Source organism: Hemitrygon akajei, chromosome 17 (genome assembly GCF_048418815.1).
Source record: "Hemitrygon akajei chromosome 17, sHemAka1.3, whole genome shotgun sequence".
NCBI lineage: Eukaryota > Metazoa > Chordata > Chondrichthyes > Myliobatiformes > Dasyatidae > Hemitrygon > Hemitrygon akajei.
The window spans coordinates 60,505,369-60,525,705 of NC_133140.1; the positions used below are offsets into that span (position 1 = coordinate 60,505,369).

A 20,337-nucleotide genomic window follows, 5' to 3' on the forward strand; every position below is an offset into this window, starting at 1 on the left:
TCTGTCTCAGTCCCACTCCCCTGGAACATCAGGCACTTTTCCCACAACCTATGAACTCACTTTCAATGATTCTTCATCTCATGTTCTCAACATTTATTGCTTATTTAATTATGATTATATTTTGTTGTTTTGCACATTGGTTGTTTGTCCTGATGGGTGCAGCTTTCATTGGTTCTATTGTGTTTCGCAGATTTACTGAGTATGCTCATAAGAAAACAAATCTCAAGGTTGTATATTGCAACATATATGTACTTTGATCGTTATGGATAAATACTCTATGTGTCTTCAAGACACAGCAGAAATACTAAAAGCCCTGGATGAACCAGGAGATTCACAGTCTGCTGTGGGCTAGATCTGTGGTGTTCAAGGCTGGTGATCCAGAACTCTACAAGTAGTCTAGATTTGACCTACAGAAGGCTTTCTTGAACAAAAAAGCAATTTTCAGTGAAGTTAGAGACTATATTGGATACACATCCGAAATGACAGGGTTTGCAAGGGGAAATTTGGAGAACACACAACAGTTCTCATTGGGGGGGGGGGGGGTCGGCACTGGAAGGGGTTAGCAGTATCAACTTCCTGGGTGTCAACATCTTTGAAAATCTATCCTGGGCCCAACGTACCGATGCGATTACGAGGAATGCACGTCAGCAGCTATATTAGGAGTTTGAGGAGACTTGGTATGTCACCAAAGGTCACAAATTTCTACAGATGTACCGTGAAGAGTATTCTGACAGGTTGCATCACAGTCTGCTATGGAGGCTCCAATGCACAGGATTGGAAAAAGCTGCAGAGCGTTGTAAATTTAGTCAGCTCTATCAAGGGCTCTGGGCTCCCCTCCACGGAGGACATCTTCAAATGGCAATGCCTCAAGACGTTGACATCCATTACAAAGGAACCTCACCACCTAGGGCATGCCCTCTTCTCAGTACTACCATAAGTAAGGAGGTGTAGGAGCCTGAGGACGTGTACTGAACATCTTAGGAACTGTTTATTCCCCTCCTCCAGTAGATTTCTGAATGGACACTGCCTCATTATTTTGCCTTCATTTTGCAGTATTTATTTATTTTTAATATATTCTTATTGCATTTTGTAGTATTTTAATGCATTGCACTGTACTCTTCCTGCAAAATAACAAATGTCACCACTTATGTCAGTGATAATAAACCTGATTCTGATTCTACCACAACTGTTTTGCCAAATTCAGACAAACCAGATTGTTTTAAAAGCGTAACACATGCCCTGATGTCCTTTACCAAAGGGGGACGAGCTGTCATCTTGTCCCCATTTAGCCTATATGTGACTTCCGTACATTTAAACATTAAATGGCTTTTTATCGCCTACGGAAGTTGAATCAAATAACTGATTCTTGCGGCACAAGAGGATCTCCTATCATCGAATTCCCAGGCCAGACTCTTCCACCCGACTCAGGAATCTATCGTGAAGGACAAAAAATGTTTCAAAATGTTTTCTTTTTAAAGTTATATGAATGATGCAATTTGACGGCGGAGCTCAAGTTCCAGAAGAAACCATATCGTTATAAGGGGTGCATTAATCACAGCAAATCAATCGTGCGAGACTTAAAGATCTTTTGACTCTATCCCGCAAAAACACCCTACAGATTGAACCGTGAACTGTATAATACAAATATGTGGAAACCAGCTAGCTGTCTGAATTCTCCTGGTAGAGTGGGCCGAGGCAGGCGCCCCTCTCTATGCTGAAGGGTAGTTGAGACCGGCAGGCCGTCCCTGAACTGGATACAACGCCGAGCTCTAAGCGTTACGTTGTAACGGGGTTTGTTTCTCTCCCCAAATAGATACTTCAATACAGCGGGCAACATGAAATGGATGTTTAAAGAGGACCATTCTTTAGGTGAGTTCGTCGGTGGCCGTTAATACCTGTGGCGATGCGAATTAATTCCTTCAGCCTTTGACGGACTCAGTCAGGGCCTTACAGTGACCTGCGCAGTTTGTATCTTGTTTGTTTTTCTTTAGGGTGTATAAATTGTTTAATTCAAGTTACCCTCATGGGTTTTGGAAATGGGTCGCCTTACATCTTAACGTTACATGTTTCACGTTAAAACATGTTCTGTGCAATAATTTCTGTTTGTCGATGTTTTGAAAACTGTTGTTTATTTGCGTTCATATCTGTAATAGCCTGCCCAACCCTTTTTTTTATTTCAACAACCCTCAGACTTCTCGTTCCCTCAAAATACAAGTACCATAAATAGATCTGTAAGTGTGGCCAGAGATTACACTTAAACCTGCACTTATATAATGACTTCCGTCAAACTACATTGCAAAAAGGTAATCAAATATTGTACAACAACCCGTTATATACATACAAGGTTCATTTGTCACATGGGGGGGAGGGGGATCTACCTCATTAGTGGATAAATATTGGCAAAGCCATGGAGAAATTTCTTGGGATTGAGGAAGACATGTTCCTATACCATTTTTTTTGTGGGTTCTGAGTTGACTAAAGAGAGCTGGCCCAAATCTTATGCAGTTATGGATGGAGCAGGCCTTGTGTTTTGGCCTATGATGGTTAAGCATATTTTGCAGTGCTTTTGGCTGCTTGCACGTGGTCTTTCCATGCTCGCATGTGAAGATAACAGGCTATCGCTGAGCTGCTGGATGATGTTCCTTCATTTTGAATGTCAAAGGCCAGAGATTCCCAGAAGTTGGTGAGAGTGTTGGACTTCTTTTCAAGGAGGTTTTGAGATTATCCTTGAAGCAATCACACAGTTCTCCTGGAAATTTCTTACCCTGATAGAACTTGGAGTTGAGTGCTTGTTTCGGGAATCTGGAGTTTGACATGAAAGGCGCTGGTTGAACCTACACTGCTGGGTATGTTATTTTGAAGAGGATGCTGACATTACTTTGTCTATTCTGCTAATGCATTTGACAACCTTGTGGTTTAGGATCAATACAAACTTACAGTCAATTAGACTTGAATTTGGCTTAACACTCACATCCACTACCAAGATTTTTCTTGTAATCTCAAAATAAATTGTTGGTGGTTCATATTTCTACCTCTGCACCTTACACCTTTATCCTGTACCTCCACAGCAACTGAAGCTCAGCCACAACTTCATCAGCACAAGAACCGATTTCTCTACCTAGTTCCCAATCTGACAACCACATTCTGTACCCTTTCTCATTTATGTTTTTATTGTTTTTTCACTGACTCCCCATTCCCTAACATATTGAAATCAAACTTCTAATTTCTGTGATGTTGCCTTTTCCTTTGACTGCAGTCTGCTGTACTGGTAGGAATCTGTATGTACACCAACAAAAACAACAGAAAAGCTTGAGTCACTTGGCAGGTCAGGCAACATTTGTAGCTGACCCAATTCCCACACTTTTCTCTTCCAATGATAGGGTTTCCCTTGTCCTTGCTTTCCTCCCACCAGCACATTCGATGGATTATCCAACATATTTACTGACTATTTCCCTTCCACTCTCAGTCTAGATCAGTGGTTCTTCATCTGGGGTCCACAGGCTGTTCGGGAGTCTGTCGTAGATTCCAGGGGGTCTGTGAATTTGGATGGGGGAGAAAGTTTGCATCTTTATTTTCACTAACTTCTAATTGAAATTTGGCATTTCCTTCGATTATGAATGTAGCCAACAAACAACATGTCTCTGCGAAATCAGGATTTTGAATACTTGTAACCATTGAAACAAAAAATCAAAATCCATTGGATATCCAACACGACCTGCTTTGTAAAAGACCACCCCCAATTTAATATACTCATTCAAATTGAGCAACAGCCTTCACACTGATGTCCTTAACAGTAAAATTCAATTTTCTTTTTCAATCTTTTTATTAATATCAACATGATAAGATTAGTACATAGATAATGGGATTACAAACTTACAAAATTAAAATGAACATAAAAGGATACACAAGCAATAAGTACAATATAGTTAAGTCTTCCCAAATCATGAATGATACAAATGTCATATAAACGAAACAAAAAAAACTAAGTAATTCATGTTGGGGGGAAAAAAGAGAAAAAGAAAAAAAAATTAATACCCTAAGAAAAACTAAACTAACAAACTAACCACTAACTATTAAGAAAAAAAGGAAAGAAGAAAAAAATTACAAAATCATCAGTGTCCCCAACTCCGATCCTCTCAACATATATATATATATATATGTGTGTGTGTGTGTGTGTGTGTGTGTGTGTATGTGTGTATGTGTGTGTATATATATATATATATAAATAAAATCAAAACCGGAAAAACAAATAGGATTGGAATAGGGTCAAATTACATCATGTGAAAATATTGAATAAATGGCCTCCAAATCTTTTCAAATTTAATAGAAGGGTCATATACGACACTTCTAATTTTCTCCAAATTTAGACATAACATAGTTTGAGAAAACCAATGGAATATGGTAGGGGGATTAATTTCTTTCCAATTCAACAAAATAGATCTTCTAGCCATTAATGTAAGAAATGCAATCATCCAACAAGCAGAAGAAGATAAATGAATTGACTCCATCATTGGTAAACCAAAGATTGCAGTAATAGGATGAGGTTGTAAATCAATGTTCAGTACCGTGGAAATAATATTGAAAATGTCTTTCCAATATTTTTTCAAAAGCAGACATGACCAAAACATATGAGTTAAAGAAGCTATCTCAGAATGACATCTGTCACATATAGGATTTATATGGGAATAAAAATGAGCCAATTTATCCTTGGACATATGAGCCCTGTGCACAACTTTAAACTGTATCAATGAATGTTTAGCACATATAGAGGATAAGTTAACTAATTGAAGAATTTTATCTCAATTCTCAATAGGGATAGTAAAGTTCTCTTCACACTGATAAGTCCTTACCAGTAAAATTCAATTTTAACTTGCCTGTATTTTAAATGTATAGTCATGTTATTTAATGAGCTAATAAAGAAGCACATATTACTATTTCACAAATCTGTTCTTTTTAATATTTTGCTGTGTTTCAATATAATTGGTTTCTTTTGTAATCTTAAGTATTTTATTTTGTATATTTAGATAGATAGATAGATAGATACTTTATTCATCCCCATGGGGAAATTCAACTTTTTTTCCAATGTCCCATACACTTGTTGTAGCAAAACTAATTACATACAATACTTAACTCAGTAAAAAAAATATGATATGCATCTAAATCACCATCTCAAAAAGAATTAATAATAGCTTTAAAAAGTTCTTAAGTCCTGGCGGTAGAATTGTAAAGCCTAATGACATTGGGGAGTATTGACCTCTTCATCCTGTCTGAGGAGCATTGCATCGATAGTAACCTGTCGCTGAAACTGCTTCTCTGTCTCTGGATGGTGCTATGTAGAGGATGTTCAGAGTTATCCATAATTGACCGTAGCCTACTCAGCGCCCTTCGCTCAGCTACATTTAACTACATTATTCTGAGAAGGGGGCCATAGACTTCACCAGACTGCTAAATGAGCCCATGCAATTTAAAAAAAGGTTAAGAACCCCTGGTCTAGATGAAGGGTTTTGTCTGAAACATTGACTCTGCACTTGCCTTCCACAGATCTTCCCTGGCTCAATTTTGCTCCAAACTCCAGCATCGACAGTATCCTGTTTAGCCATATTTATTGATACCACTGACAGGCATGTTTTCCCTTCTATTCAGCATTTTGATGAGTCTGTTCCATGTGCCCTGGTTTAATTTTGCATCTCTGCCAATTCCTGCTCTCCACACAACAATTTACCATGTTGCTGTGAATCAAGAGCAACTTCTTTATCATCCTTCCTTTTCTGATGAAAGGTCATTTACTATTTCTCTCTTTGCATATCGTGCATGAGTTATTCCTGCACAAGATGGCTGGGGGAGCTCGGCAGTTCAGGCAGCATCTATGGAGGGAAATTAAAAGTTAATATTTTGGATTGAAATCCTTCATCAGGACTGGAAAGGGAGGGTCCTAATCCAAAGTATCTTGGTCAGAAACGTGGACTGTTCATTTCCCTCCATAAAGTTTGCCTGAGTTGGTAAGATCCTCCAGCATTTTGTGAATATTACTCAAAATTTCCATCATCCTGCACAATCACTTATATCATTCCAGCACACTTTTATTTCTGATTTCCATCAATTGCAGTGTGTTTGTATTTCATAGTTGTACCCTTACTCTCTCTCCTATCATCATTATTTCCTTCTGTTTTAAATATCTTCTCCAGACAGATGATCCACGATTAACACGCCTTTACCATTCTTCTTTTCTAACTTTACCAGTCCAGATAAAAAGGCATTAAACATCAAATATTAACTTTTCTTTTGTCCCCCACATGTACTGCCTGAGCTAGTAAATATTTACATTTTTTATTTTACTAAAAGTTATCATATAATACAGTACAAGTCTTTAATGTTATAAAGGACGTTACTCTGATACATGCAGTACATAATCACCAGTGGCTTTGATGTAATAAGGGATATTTATACATTGATTTTGGTTTAAGAAAACTTACTGTATTTAACACAGCAGAATAAATAATGTTATCTGATTATTGTTGGGTTAGTTTTCTTTCTGATAATTAGATGGTGCGATATACAGAAGGTTATATTATTGAGCATAAGGTCTTGCAGTTCCATCAGAAGATAGTTTCCTTGACCCTCTTCCATTTTCTGACTTGATGCTTTAGAACTAGGAGTAGGTGTCCACAAAAGCAGTGCACTATTAAAGCATGTAATAAGAGCTTTCATTATATTTTTTAGATCTTGTCATCCTTGATTATTCAACACCCTAATTAATATCAAGATTAAAAGAAGAATAGTACACTGCGAAGATCTTAATTTAAATTTGGCATTCACCAAGTTTAAATCAGATGATAGGTTTAGGTGATAAATGGAAATAAATTGATATATGTGAACAAGATATTCTTAATGATCTCTTTAATAGTTGGTAGTAGTTTTCTCATTAGCCTACATTAATAATTACTTACATTTCTGCAGGGCACAAAAATTGACATGGAAAATAAATGAGGATTAAGATGAAATATTTTAAGAAACTGATTCAATGCAGTCTATATTACAGTTAAAATAATCAGTAAAGGTTGTGTGTTTTATGTGGATGAAGATTGAGTATAATTCCAGGAAATGCTAAATTTGTTGTTTTCCCCATATACATCTTGCTAATATAATTTTTAATATAACCTTTCACACTTCAAGCGTCAAAACTGTGTCTGCATGTACAAAAGCAAAATGGTGCAGATACTGAAAATCAGAAATACGAACAGCAAATATGCTGAAACTCAGGTTGATCAATATTCGTGGATAGAGAAATACGGTTAACGTTTCAGATCAATAATCTTTAAACATACTAGAAAAAATATATAAAATAAATTATTTATCATGTCTTCCACTAAGTGTTTCAACAATGTGAAGGTACTCAAGGGTCTGTGAACTGTCCTCTAAACCCCAAAAGAAAACAGCTGACGGCAGTACTGTGCCATCTGCTAATGTATTTAAAATGTGTCAAGAGTCTTTAGCGTCATTTCAATTCGTGCAGTCAGTGATGACCTCATTCTTTGGTTGCAATTCCCTATGACTAGTCCCTGCTTTTCATGTTGCTCTGGGTTATTAAAGGCTGAAGTCCCTAGTTGAAAAGCTGACCAGTTTTCAGAATGCGAGATAAACAGAAGGGAAATTAATGCTCCTCTTCTCTGTATGGCTTTTCTGTCCACATCTCTGCAACGTCCTGGCTTACAACTATCCAAGTGCCCTTCCGATTGTTTATCTCCAAATTTACTACCCTCTACTTTCAATGTACTAGGTCCTAAGGTCTAGAATATGCCTCAACATACCTTAAAATCTACTTCTTTGTCTTGTGATTGTGAACTGAGTCACTGAAGCTTATTGGTACAAGTCTTTCTTCATCACAATAAGCAGGCATTCTCTTGGAGGCCTTCTTTCCAAACTTAAAATACATTCATGAAGTTTTGATACTCATAAGCACGTGGATAACAGCAAGTGATTCAATGCAACTTCAAAAGTTCAAAGTAAAGTTATTATCAAACTTTACATAATTCTCCATATACTATCTTGAGATTCTTGCAGGCACTCACAATAGAACAGAGAAATACAATAGGATCAATGGAAAATCTACACATAAAGACTGACAAATAACTAACGTGCAAAAGAAGACAAACTGCGCAGATATAAAGAAAAAGTAAATAAATAATACTGACAACATGAGTTACAGAGTTCTTGAAAGTGAGTCCATAGGTTGTGGAATCTGTTCGGACTTGAGGTAAATGAAGCTATCCATGCTGGTTCAGGAGCCTGATTGTTCAGAAGTAATAACTATTCCTGAACCTGGTGGTGTGGGACCTTAAGGCTTCTGTACCTCCTTCCTGAGGCAAGATGGCAATTTCAATAGCTACAACGACATCATTGACTTTGATATTTTGTGTCTAATAAATGGTTCAATTGAATGGCGTATTTGTGGTGGGTGTACACCATAACTCGGATTACATCTATGCATGTTTGAGTACCTTTGCTGTGACACAGAGGTGGTCTGTAAGCTTTGTGGACAGTGAACCCAGACACCCAAAGTTAGTGTTGTGAGGGCTGACTGTCTGAGTATACAAATATCCCAGTTATTGTTAGACAGAGCAAGTATGTTTATGGCCATGTTGGATGTGTTAGTGCCAGAATAAGTTGAATGGTGCTGGATCTGATGTAGACCAATTAAACTAGCCCCATTGTTTTGTGTCTGGTGACTATCTCAATCACATCAGTTTGCAGATCATATCTCTGAAGCAGCATACTGCTGCGAGCCAGCCAGCGCTTTGTAGATAGAACTGTTTGCTTACAAAACAGTGCTTTTCATTTCAAGCTATTAACTGTTGACATTAGAACAGGTTTTCTTGAAGATTGGTTCTCGTTTGAATTAATACCTGCTGTATTTGCATAATAACTTAACTCCTGAGTCTCTTTAACAGTGTAATGGATAAAACTTCTGTGGCAGGAGCACTTTACCGCTGCATTTGAGATTCCCTGTTTGTTCAAGGAATCCAGGTTGTTAGAAATCCTAATGGGTTTTGAATACTGATTGCTGTCGACTTACTGCTCATCAAAACTGGTGTGATGCTCATGGCTAATTTTAAACTTGATACCAGACCTCATATCAGTCCAATGTAAAATTACACCAGTTGACAGATGCTGTATATTCCAATGGTTTAGATTTTCAGTGTCAACAAGATGATTCTACAGTCATATTGTTCGAAGAGCCTTGCTGATGCTTGGCATGTGAAGGACATCACAGGTCCTCTGCAGTGGACACTGTTGAAGCAGACACTGGATTAAAGCAAGACTGTGCTTGAAATCCCTAGTACAATTTATTGTTATCAAAACCGACAAGAGCAAACAAACACTGTTGAGATCAAAAACCAGACCAATGTTTCGGCAAGCTGACCTGGTGCATTTGGTTACTTTAAAGCTTCTACTTCCAGGATAGAAATAAATGTTTTTTGGTTATAATGTTTTATACCCTTGTCTTGAAAAGGTGAATGATGCATAAACTTTGCTTGACATCCACAATCAGGTTGAGTGAATTTAGAGGTCATGTTATGGTCAGAACAGTTTCAGCACACTGAAGTTGGTTATGGTTGAGGGAACACACTAGTCCTCGTTGAGTGGAAAGGGTGAGCAGTTTAAAGTTCCTGGGTGTCAACATCTGTAAAGATCTATTCTGGGCCCAACATATTGATATAAAGAAGGCATGACAGTGGCTATATTTTACTAGGAGTTTGAAAAGACGACATGTCACCAAAGACTTGCAAATTTCTACAGATGTACCATGGAGAGCATTCCAACTGGTTACATCACTGGTGAAGGGCCACTGTACTGGATCAGAAAAAGCTGCAGAAAGTTGTAAACTCAGCCAGCTGCATTATGGGCACTCACTTCCCCAGCATCGAGGACATCTTCAAAAGGCAATGCCTCAAAAGGGCAACATTCATCATTAAGAACCTCCTTCACCCAGGACGCATCCTCTTTGCATTGACACCATGAAGGAGGTAGTACAGGAGCCTGAAGACACATACTCAACATTTCAGGAACAGATACTTCCCATCAGATTTCTGAATGGACAATGAACACTACTTCACTATTTTTCCCCCCTTTTTTTGCACTAATTTAATTTTTTAATACATTTCTTATTGTAATTTACAGTATTTTTCATCATTATGTATTGCAATATACTGCTGCCACAAAACAAAAAAACTGCAACATGTGCCAGTGATTTTAAAGCGAATTTGGATTCTGTATAAATTTATTATTGTCAAAGTACCAAGATACAGTGAAAAGCTTGTCATAGAGTCATGGAACACTACAGCACAGAAACAGGTCCTTCAGTCTGTGCCAAACTATTATTCTGCCTAGTTCCATTGACCTGCAACCAGACCATAGCCTTCCATTCCCCTCCCATCCATGTACCTATCCAAATTTCTCTTAAATGCTGAAATCAAACACACATCCACCACTTCACACTCTCACCACCATCTGAGTGAAGAAATTCCCCTCATGTTCTCCTTAAACATTTCACTTTTCACCCTTACCCATGATCTCCAGTTCAAGACTCACTAACCTCAGTGGAAAAAAAACCTGCTTGCATTTCTCCTGTCTGTACCGCTCATAATTCTGTATACCTCTATCAACTCTCACCTCATTCTCCTACACTGCAGGACCTGTTCCCTATAACTCAGGTCCTCAAGTCCTGGCAATGTTGTTGTAAAATTTTCTCTGCACTCTTTCAAACATATTGTTGTCTTTTGTGTAGGTGGTTTACCAAAACTACATGCAGTACTCCAAATTAGGACTCACCAACATCTTTTACAACTTCCACATAATATCCCAACTCACATACTCAGTACTTTTATTTGTGAAGGGCAATGTGCCAAAAGCTTTTTTTAAATGGAATTATAGATCTGTATTCCGAGATCCTTCTGTTCTACTTTACTCCTCGGTGCCCTACCCTGTGCAAGTCCTAACTTGGTTTTTCCTCCTACACCACACACTTGGCTGCATTAAATTCCACTAACACTTTTCAGCCCACTACAAGCTTTGGTCGCCTACCCATGCAGGATGTCATCAAAGGCCTTGCTAAAGTCCATGTAGACAACACCCACTGGCTTTTCTTCATCCTGATAACTTCCTTGAAAAACTCTAAGATTGGTTAGACATGACCTACCATGAACAAAAGCATGTTGACTATTCTTAATCAGTTCTTGTGATACATCTTCTTATACATCATGTCCTTTGGAATACCTTCCGATAACTTATCCACTACTGATGTCAGGCTCACCAGCCTATAATTTCCAGGCTTATTCTTAAAGGCTCCTTAAGCCTTTCTTAAACAATGGAACAGCATCCTCCAGTACCTCACCAGTGGCTAAGGACATGTTTATATACTTCAGAAAGGGCCTTTGCATTTTCTGCACTAGACTCCCACAAGGTCTGAGAGAATAGTTTGTCAGACCCTGGGGATTTACCCACCCTGATTTGCATCAAGACAGCAAGTTCCTCCTTCCCTGTAATCTGTATATGGTCCACGACATCACTTCCGTTTGGCCTCACTTCAAAAGACTCTGTCTCATCTTCTGAGTAACTACAGATGCAATGCACTGGTCTTGCATACAGTTCATGCAGATCAAATTAGTGTCACAGTGCATTGAGGTAGAACAAGATAATGCAAAGATGATGCCATGAACAATGAGGTGTAAAGATAAAAGCTATAGAGAAAATGCAGTTCATGTAAACGATAAGGTCCAAAAGCATAACAAGGTACACTTTGAAGACAAAGGTCCCATCTTACTGTACAAGAGGTCTGTTCAAGACTGTGATAACAGAAGCTCTCCTTGAGCCTGGTGAAATGTACTTTTAGACTTTTGGCTATCTTCTGCCCAGTAGGAGAGGGGAGAAGAGAAAATACCCAGAGTGGGTGTGGTCTTTGATTATGCTGGTTGCTTTACTGAGACAGCACAAAGTATAGACAGAGTCCATAGTGGTAAGGCTGGTTTCCATGATATACTGAACTGTGTCCACAACTGTGCAGTTTCTTCAATTCATGTGCAGAGAAGACAGGTTGCTTTCTATAATACATTGATTAAAAATTGGTAAGGGTCGACGAGGATATGCCACATTTCTTTGGCCTCCTAAGGAGGTAGAGATGTTGGTAAGCTTTCTTGGTTGTGACATCAATGTGGTTGGACCAGGACAGAATATTGTTATTTTTTAGAGATAAAGGCATTTCTTTTAAATACAGAGATTTTACAAATTCTTCAGTCACTTAAAATATTGGTATAATTCAACATTGTGAATAATGTATGTACAATTTATTGGTTTCAAATACCAGTCCCCATAATCCTAAATAACTTTGGTGTTCAGGGAAGTGAAAATATCAATAATAATCCATCTAGTAAGATATATTTTTGTTCAAGGAAATGAAAAAAAAAGTCAATCATTGACTGAGATTTCTTTTCAAGTGCATCTCATGAACAGAAATTTTCCATTTCTACTTGAGCCCCTGTTAGTTAGGGGACCGGTGGCAATAGTTATTACAACCCTGGATTATAGAGACAAATAATGTTCTGTTTTCTCACTGCTGATTGCTGCTGGAGGGATACATGGACACTGGGTAATGAAGACACATATAGAAAATGGGCCTGTTTTGAGCTACGTGCAATTAATTACCTCTTGAAGGAGATTCTATATGTGAGCTGCACTGTAACTCTAGCCTCGCAAGTGAGTGAACACTGCTAAAGATGAAATGGAATCATCTGTGTACGGTTAAACAGATGCTCATGTTAAATTTCTTTCCATTAATAGTGACCTTTTCTTTACAGAACACAGGTGTGTTGAATCTGCCAAAATTAGAGCAAAATATCCAGACAGAGTACCAGTAAGTATCTTTTAAGTAAAATTTTTTTTTTAAACTTCCAGAATTCTATGTGTAATTTTGACAAAGAAAAGGGGAAAGGTGTTTTTATTCCTCTCTCTCATCCAAAAACATTCAAAGGTTAAGTCTGGGTGGATCTTAAAAAAAAAAGAGTGGATAAATACTTGAAAAAGTAAACTTTGAAAGTTTATATTATAAGAACAGGGGAATATTATAAGTATGATGGCCTGAATGCTTGCTACTGTAGAGCTATTGTAATAATAAGTACTTTATTGATCCTGAGTGGGAAATTACTTCATTACAGCAGCAACAATTAAAATCACACCTAGCAATAATAATAAACATAATTATATTAACTAAAGTTTAAAATAATATATACAATAATTTACCAATGTGAAATGATGTACAAAAAACAGAGACTATGGTACGATGGGATGTGTTCTCCTGTCACACAGAGATGAACTGTTGTATTTGCTTATTGCATTTGGTAGGAAAGATTTTCTGTAACGATCCTTGTGACAGAGGAGCTGAATGAGTCTGTTTGAAAGGATGCTCTGCTGCTGTTCTTTGAGTAGGTCATGGAGAGGATGTGCCTGATTTTCCATAATGGATAACAGTTTGTTTGGTGACCTCCTCTCCACCACAAACTCAAAACTGTCTGGGTTGTAGCCAAGGAAAAAGAAGTAGTGGTAAATGTGATGGCTAGGTGATGTCTTCTTGATGGTTGGCATGAACAGGGCCCAAAGGGCCTATTTCTGTGTGAAGTTTAAATTGAGCATATAAACTTTACATAACCAAATACTTATTTAGTACACATTTAATGCTTCAGGCTGATATTTAGTTTGAATGAAATGTCAGGATGATAGTTGTAGGCTACAGAAAGATACTGGCCTTCTTTTAAACCGGGCACAGCAATGGCAGATGGAATTTAAATCTGATCATTGTCAGGTGATGCATTTAGGGAAGTGAAATAAAGGTAGGATATGCAGAATGAATGGTAAGGTATTATTGAGGAACTGGGTCCTTGGTGTACGTCCAAAAATCCCTGAAGCTGGCACAGGTAGATAAGAGTAATAAAAAGCATATATGATGCTATCCTTCAGTAGCTGGTATATGGAATATAAAGTCGAGGAAGTTATGCTACAGATTTTTAAAACATGGACAAGGTCACATCTAGGGTGCTGCCTGCAGTTTTAGTCACTAGAGTAAAGAAAAGACGTGATTGTAGAGGAGATTCACCAGGATGTTGCCTGGGCTGGAGTCTCACAATTATGAGGAAAGACTCAAGAAGCTGGGTTTGTTTTCCAAGGAGTGGAGAGGATTAAGGGCATTAAGAAGTGTACAAAATTATAAAAGGCAATAGATAGTGTAGGTAGTAGTAAACATTCCCCCCATAGCAAAGGTACCCTTAACCAACAGATATAGGTAAGGTTGGTAAGTTTCAAAGGGATTTAGGGAATAATTTGTTCATCCACAAGAGAGGTTGAAGCAAACACCCTCACAACATTTAAGCAGTATATAGATGAGCTAGTCAATTGACAAGAAAAAAAAGTAATGGTAAATGTGATGACTTTTTGATGAACAGCTATTCTTGTGGCATATGACTCAAAATTTAAATTGAAAATGTAAAACAAAAAGCGGGGAGGGAGTGGATTTTCAAAAAGCAGAACATTATTGTGCATAGATCTATGCGTATGATATTATTTGATTTAATTTGCTCTAAGCTAATGAGCAGAATAGTCTCCTGTAACAGCACTTGCTACAGAAAGTAAGCGTATGTATACGTATGGTAAAGCAAAAGTAAATTTTACCTAACAAAGCATATTATAAATATATTAATTTTGTTATCCATCTGATACTTTAGAACTTACACAATGTCTATAGCTTTGAGTAGTTTACATTAGTTTCAAAATAAACATACTTAGAGTGGTAAGCATGAAACAGGCCTTTTGGCCCAACTGTTCCCTGCTGACTCCAGCATTTTCCCTGCTAGTCCCAATTGTCTATGTACAGTCCTTAATCCTCCTTTCATGTACCTGTCCAAATGCCTCTTTGATGTTGCATTTGGACTCACCTCAACCTCGATCGCCTACCTGGCAGCTCGTTCCAGATACTCACTACCCCGTGTGTGAAGTTCCCTCTTATCTTGTACCTGTGCCGTCTCATTTTGACTCTGCAACCCTGGGGAAAGATCATCAATGCCCACTTTATCCACACCTTTCATGATTTTATAAACTTCTGAAGTCACTCTGATACTGCTGCACTCTGGGGAATAAAGCTTCAGTGTGGTCAACTTCCTCCTGTGACTTGGTCCTCTAATCCACGCAGCATTCTTGCACCCTCTCCAGCTTGACAACAATGTCTTCCCTGTAACAGGGTGACCAAAACTGCTCACAATACTCAGTGTAATCTCACCAACGACTGATAAAATTGGATCGTAATGCCCCTACTTCTAAACTCAGTGCCCTGACTGTTGAAGGCTAGCATGCTAAATGCTTTCTTCACCACTCTGTCTACTTGTATGGCAGCTTCCAGCGAACTGCGCACTTGTACTCCCTGCCCCTCTGTTCTGCAACACTCATCGGTGCCCTGTTATTCACTTTGTAGATCTTGGTTGAAAGTCTAAAGTGCACCCCCTCACACTTAATATGCTGATAAATGGCAAATGGATTTCAACTTACCTCCCTAATTGATCAACATCTCTTTGTGCTTTATTGTATCAACAAGTCCCCCTAATTTTGGCAAATAATAACACAGTACATTTACATCTAAATCACTCATATAAATAACAGAGGTCCCAATTCTGACCCCTGAGGCACCCCACTAGTCACAGGCTTCTAGTCGAGGATCGACCAACCGTCACTCTCTGCTTCTCATCATTGATCCATTTCTGAATCCACTGCACTGGCACCCCCTGAATCCCATGTAACTTAACCTTTCAGATCAGCCTACCTCATGGAACCTTGTCAAAGGCCTTACTGAAGTCCATACAGACAGCATCCACTACCCAACCTTCACCTATCCCCTTAGATGAAGACCAAAAGATAAACACAAAAAGATTCATCAGACTCATCCTCCCATACACAAACCATGCTGACTATTTCTGATCTGGCCTTAACTATCCAAGCAAAATTGATCGTGCTCCTCAGAACTCCCTCCAGTAAATTCACAGTCTTAATTCTGTAGATTCATCTCATCATTTAAGTCTTTATCAATCTCATTTATATATTATTAACATTCTCAAATATGTCTGAACACCCAGTTATCTACTCTCATGTGTAGAATGTGCCAGAATTAATTTACTTATTTCTAAATTTGGAGTATCTGCAAAAGTAGTTGTCTGTACTATCAGATACCAACTTTATTTGTAATTTGTTTTATGGTTCCAATAGGTGATAGTGGAGAAGGTGTCTGGCTCACAGATAGTGGATATCGACAAAAGAAAGTACCTGGTGCCCTCTGATATTACAGTGGCGCAGTTCATGTGGATCATTAGGAAGCGGATCCAGCTGCCGTCTGAGAAAGCTATCTTCCTTTTTGTAGATAAGACAGTGCCTCAGTCCAGGTGAGTTAGTGGTTTAATTACTTTCAGATGCCTCACTAATAGCCAACTGTGAGAAATCTGAACCATCTTTTTCATTGCATGTAAAAAAAAATTAAGAATTCAATTTATCAAAATGGGAAATTGAATATTTCAAATAGGATACACTTACGCTGAATCAGATGTCTTAATTTTTTTAACATTATTTATGCAGCAGTGAAATTAGGTTTATAGCTAAAGCTCCAGTTATAGATACTAAAATGAGAATTATGTGTATTTTTAATGGGATAAAAAACATGTCATACACAATAGTTAAAAATGCAGGTAATAAGGGTAATCATAATTCATTTGCAATATTACTCAAGCCCTTTCTAAATTCTCCTTTTACCATTCTATCTCCATGTAGTAATATTCAGTTCAATTCTCCTTTGCATGCTAGCTGTTTATACAGAATCTCTGAAAGCACATAGTATATTTTGTGTGTTAGGTTGTGAGTACTTCCAATATGAGGCTAATACACAGAGCTCATGGTTCTAAATTCTAACACAGCGTTTTCTGAAATTGAATTCAACTCTTCCTTTCATTTGTGGGACAGCATAAGAGAAAAAGAAAAAACTGCTCAATTTGATTTGTTCACTCATGTTCTTGAGAAAACACATCCGTGCTTGGTGTCAGTCCCTTGCTATGTGTTGCTCTCATCATGCAGTTGAATCTACCACCATTGTGTGTTGGGTTTGGGAGTCAATAGTTATTTTTCACAGTAAAGATCAATTGATTATATTATTTTAAAGTATAAGAATGAACCTAAAATGAACACAAATTAATCCAGTCCCTTCCTTGGCAGTAAAATTCTCCTGATGGCTCTGTTTAAAAACATTGAGCAACCAGAAAATGAATATGCCATTCTGTTGAATATTCTTTCCTTGCATTTGGATCAATATCATATTTGGGGATCCTCTGATCATTTCACAGGTGTTTCACAAAGTTTATGTCGGGCTGTAGAAAAGCATAATAACAAAAAAAATATTTTAAAAGCAGGTTATGTTGTCTCTTCATAAATTGTAATTCAACTCTTTAACTTTTGTTTTAAATTTCACAAAATACAAGTGATGGGTATCACAATGTTAATCAAAATGGACTTCTGATAAGTTAATGTTGGTGTGAGCATAATTTGTATTGAATTGTGCATGAATAAGTTATACAGGTTAAAACTGAATCCCACTGTCCGTAGCTATTGTGTTTACTAGTTGCTGTGGAACAAATATTTAAACATGTTGACTTATCATGTGCTTGGCTATTGGTGTCTTTAGCTTGTGTGTTCTGAAGAAGCACAGACGCTAAAGATGCCAAACTCCATTCAGGTCAGAAGATACTAATGTTTCAGAATATATCAGCTGCTTTTCTGGCACTTTAATACTGCAAGCTTTCTGCTTCATTAGTTTCTTTTCTTGGATACAACTTCAGAGTAAGTTATCACTTCCTTTAAGGCATGATATGGTAGCCAATTAATTATTCTGTATCAGTCTTCCAGCTGTAGAATTTTGTACCTAAGATGCATCAAGGAGAGATTTTAAAATACCAAAATGGGTTTTATTGATTTTTTAATGGCATTAGGCACAGTAGCAGTGCTAACTGCCCAGCAATGTAGTTCTGTGATATTCAGTAAGAGGTGAAGATGCATTTTGATTAGCACTGGCTTGAAAACCAAGCAGCAGTGGATCTGTTATGGATTGTGCCTAGTTATCTTTTACTTTGAAGTCAATTCACAGGACAAATTCCAAGTTTTTATTTTACAAATAGTACTACTGAACACTAAGTAGTTTGCTTTCTAGTAATGAAAGATATCCAAATGAGATTCTAAAGGTAAATTACAAATTTAAATAAACATCTAGTTTGATTCTAAATTGAGTCTGTCTCCAATGTAAATCTGCTTATATCCAGCTGAATAAAATTATCAATCTTCTTACTACCTCAGACCCATTGCTTCTGAAACCATGACATCTGTCTTTGACTCTCTCACTACTGATTTCTCTGGACTTTTGGTCTCTATATCTTCTGCAAATTACAGCTGTATGTTTCTTATCCTGCTCTAAATTCTTTTTTTCTCACCTTTTAGTTGCAACCGTCCCCATAAAACCCTCTCCCTTGTTTAAAAAAAATATTTCAAAATCACAACAAAGCCCCATGACCAGCCTATAACTGGTAATCTTACTTCAAGACTTATTTCTCTTTTGCCTCCCGAACTTCTGTGATGTTTCTTTAAATATAAAGCCATTAAATGAGCACCTTTTTTCATTAACCTCACTGATTTATTCAGCCTTACAAAGTGAGTATACCAGTAAAGTAATGTTTGTTTCTCCCCATAGTTTGACCATGGGCCAGCTGTATGAGAAGGAGAAAGATGAAGATGGATTTTTGTACGTGGCTTATAGTGGAGAGAACACATTTGGCTACTAAATATCTGTGCTTCAGCTCACCCACCAATCATGCTCACCCATTGGCAAGCGTACTTCTACTGTAGATACATTATCTTTTTGGAATTTTTTTTGTGAGTGAAACCTTAACTATTACATTAATACATTTAATACTTGCATTCATTTTATTGTTTAAATTATATGAAATTAGTTTTCTTTGCGGTTAAATATTGTGATGTGCCTGCTGTTTGAAAATTTTAATTAGTTAAGAACTGTATTTTAAGTTGTGTAAATATGGAATAAGGTGGCTGGAACAACCTAACCAATAATAAAACACATCAGAATTTACAAATGCCTTTTTTCAGTTTTATTTTTAATGTATACATTCAGAACATAAGACTATTTTATTAATTTTCCTATAAAGTGCTCAAAATATTTAGTATCTATAGATAGGTAAAACAGAACTACTTTTTCATGTAAGAGAGTCCTCATCAAATTTCTGGCCTCTGTTTTCTTTTATTGCCATTATTAAGTAACATATTAGAATTACATTGGCTATTTCAAAATAAATCTAAATTGAACAAGACAGCAGCTTAAAACTGGCCTTCTCTGTGACACATGGTTCAACAAAAGACCAGAATGTTATTTCACCAGCATTTCGTAACCTCATGACCATATCACTTTTTCACCAATGCCATCTTGGTGCTGGCCCTGGACTGCCCTTCTTATCCCTGAGAAATGTAGGATGGTCCAAGATCACCACTAGGAATACCCCACCAAATAAAATTGGTTTATTTGCATATGCGCTAGACAGCAGAAAGCCATGTTAGAATTGTGTACCATAATTGAAAAGCTCCGCAGTCCTGCACAATCCAGTCATGAATTGCGGCGTAGAATTGAAGAGCAGGCTCCATCTAAGTAATGGTGGAGCTAAACATTAGAAATTGTGCTGCTTCTGCTGCCTGACTACCAAGAGGAAAGTACAGCATAGACAGACAGACAGACATACTTTATTGATCCTGAGGGAAATTAGATTTAGTTACAGTCACACCAGCCAAGAATAGTGCAGAGATATAGCAATATAAAACCATAAATAATTAAATAATAATAAGAAGTAAATTATTCCAAGTGGAAATAAGTCCAGGAGCAGCCTATTGGCTCAGGGTGTCTGACACTCCGAGGGAGGAGTTGTAAAGTTTGATGGCCACAGGCAGGAATGACTTCCTATGATACTTAGTGTTACATCTCGGTGGAATGAGTCTCTGGCTGAACGTACTCCTGTGCCTAACCAGTACATTATGGAGTGGATGAGAGACATTGTCCAAGATGGCATGCAACTTGGACAGCATCCTCTTTTCAGACACCACCGTCAGAGAGTCCAGTTCCACCCCCAAATCATCACTGGCCTTACGAATGAGTTTGTTGATTCTGTTGGCCCACTTAGTCCATGCTGAACCATTTAAACCATCAACCTGCAC

The 20,337-nt window shown here is 37.6% G+C and overlaps 1 protein-coding gene across 1 annotated transcript; it reads left to right on the forward strand.

Moving 5' to 3' along the window:
- The first annotated feature begins 1,707 nt into the window (after nucleotides 1–1,707).
- On the forward strand, nucleotides 1,708–19,211 carry gabarapl2 (GABA(A) receptor-associated protein like 2). Its single transcript, XM_073070265.1, has 4 exons — nucleotides 1,708–1,869; nucleotides 12,852–12,907; nucleotides 16,297–16,469; nucleotides 18,812–19,211. The coding sequence occupies exons 1-4, from the start codon at nucleotides 1,836–1,838 to the stop codon at nucleotides 18,900–18,902; spliced, it is 354 nt and encodes a 117-aa protein (XP_072926366.1). The 5' UTR covers nucleotides 1,708–1,835; the 3' UTR covers nucleotides 18,903–19,211.
- Nucleotides 19,212–20,337: the final 1,126 nt, after the last annotated feature.

Bases quoted from the DNA above. Each gene is read 5' to 3' on its own strand.
- gabarapl2 (XM_073070265.1), top strand. From the start codon at position 1,836: ATGAAATGGATGTTTAAAGAGGACCATTCTTTAG. The intron at 12,908-16,296 runs GTAAGTATCTTT...TGGTTCCAATAG, and splicing joins AATATCCAGACAGAGTACCA to GTGATAGTGGAGAAGGTGTC. The intron at 16,470-18,811 runs GTGAGTTAGTGG...TTCTCCCCATAG, and splicing joins AAGACAGTGCCTCAGTCCAG to TTTGACCATGGGCCAGCTGT.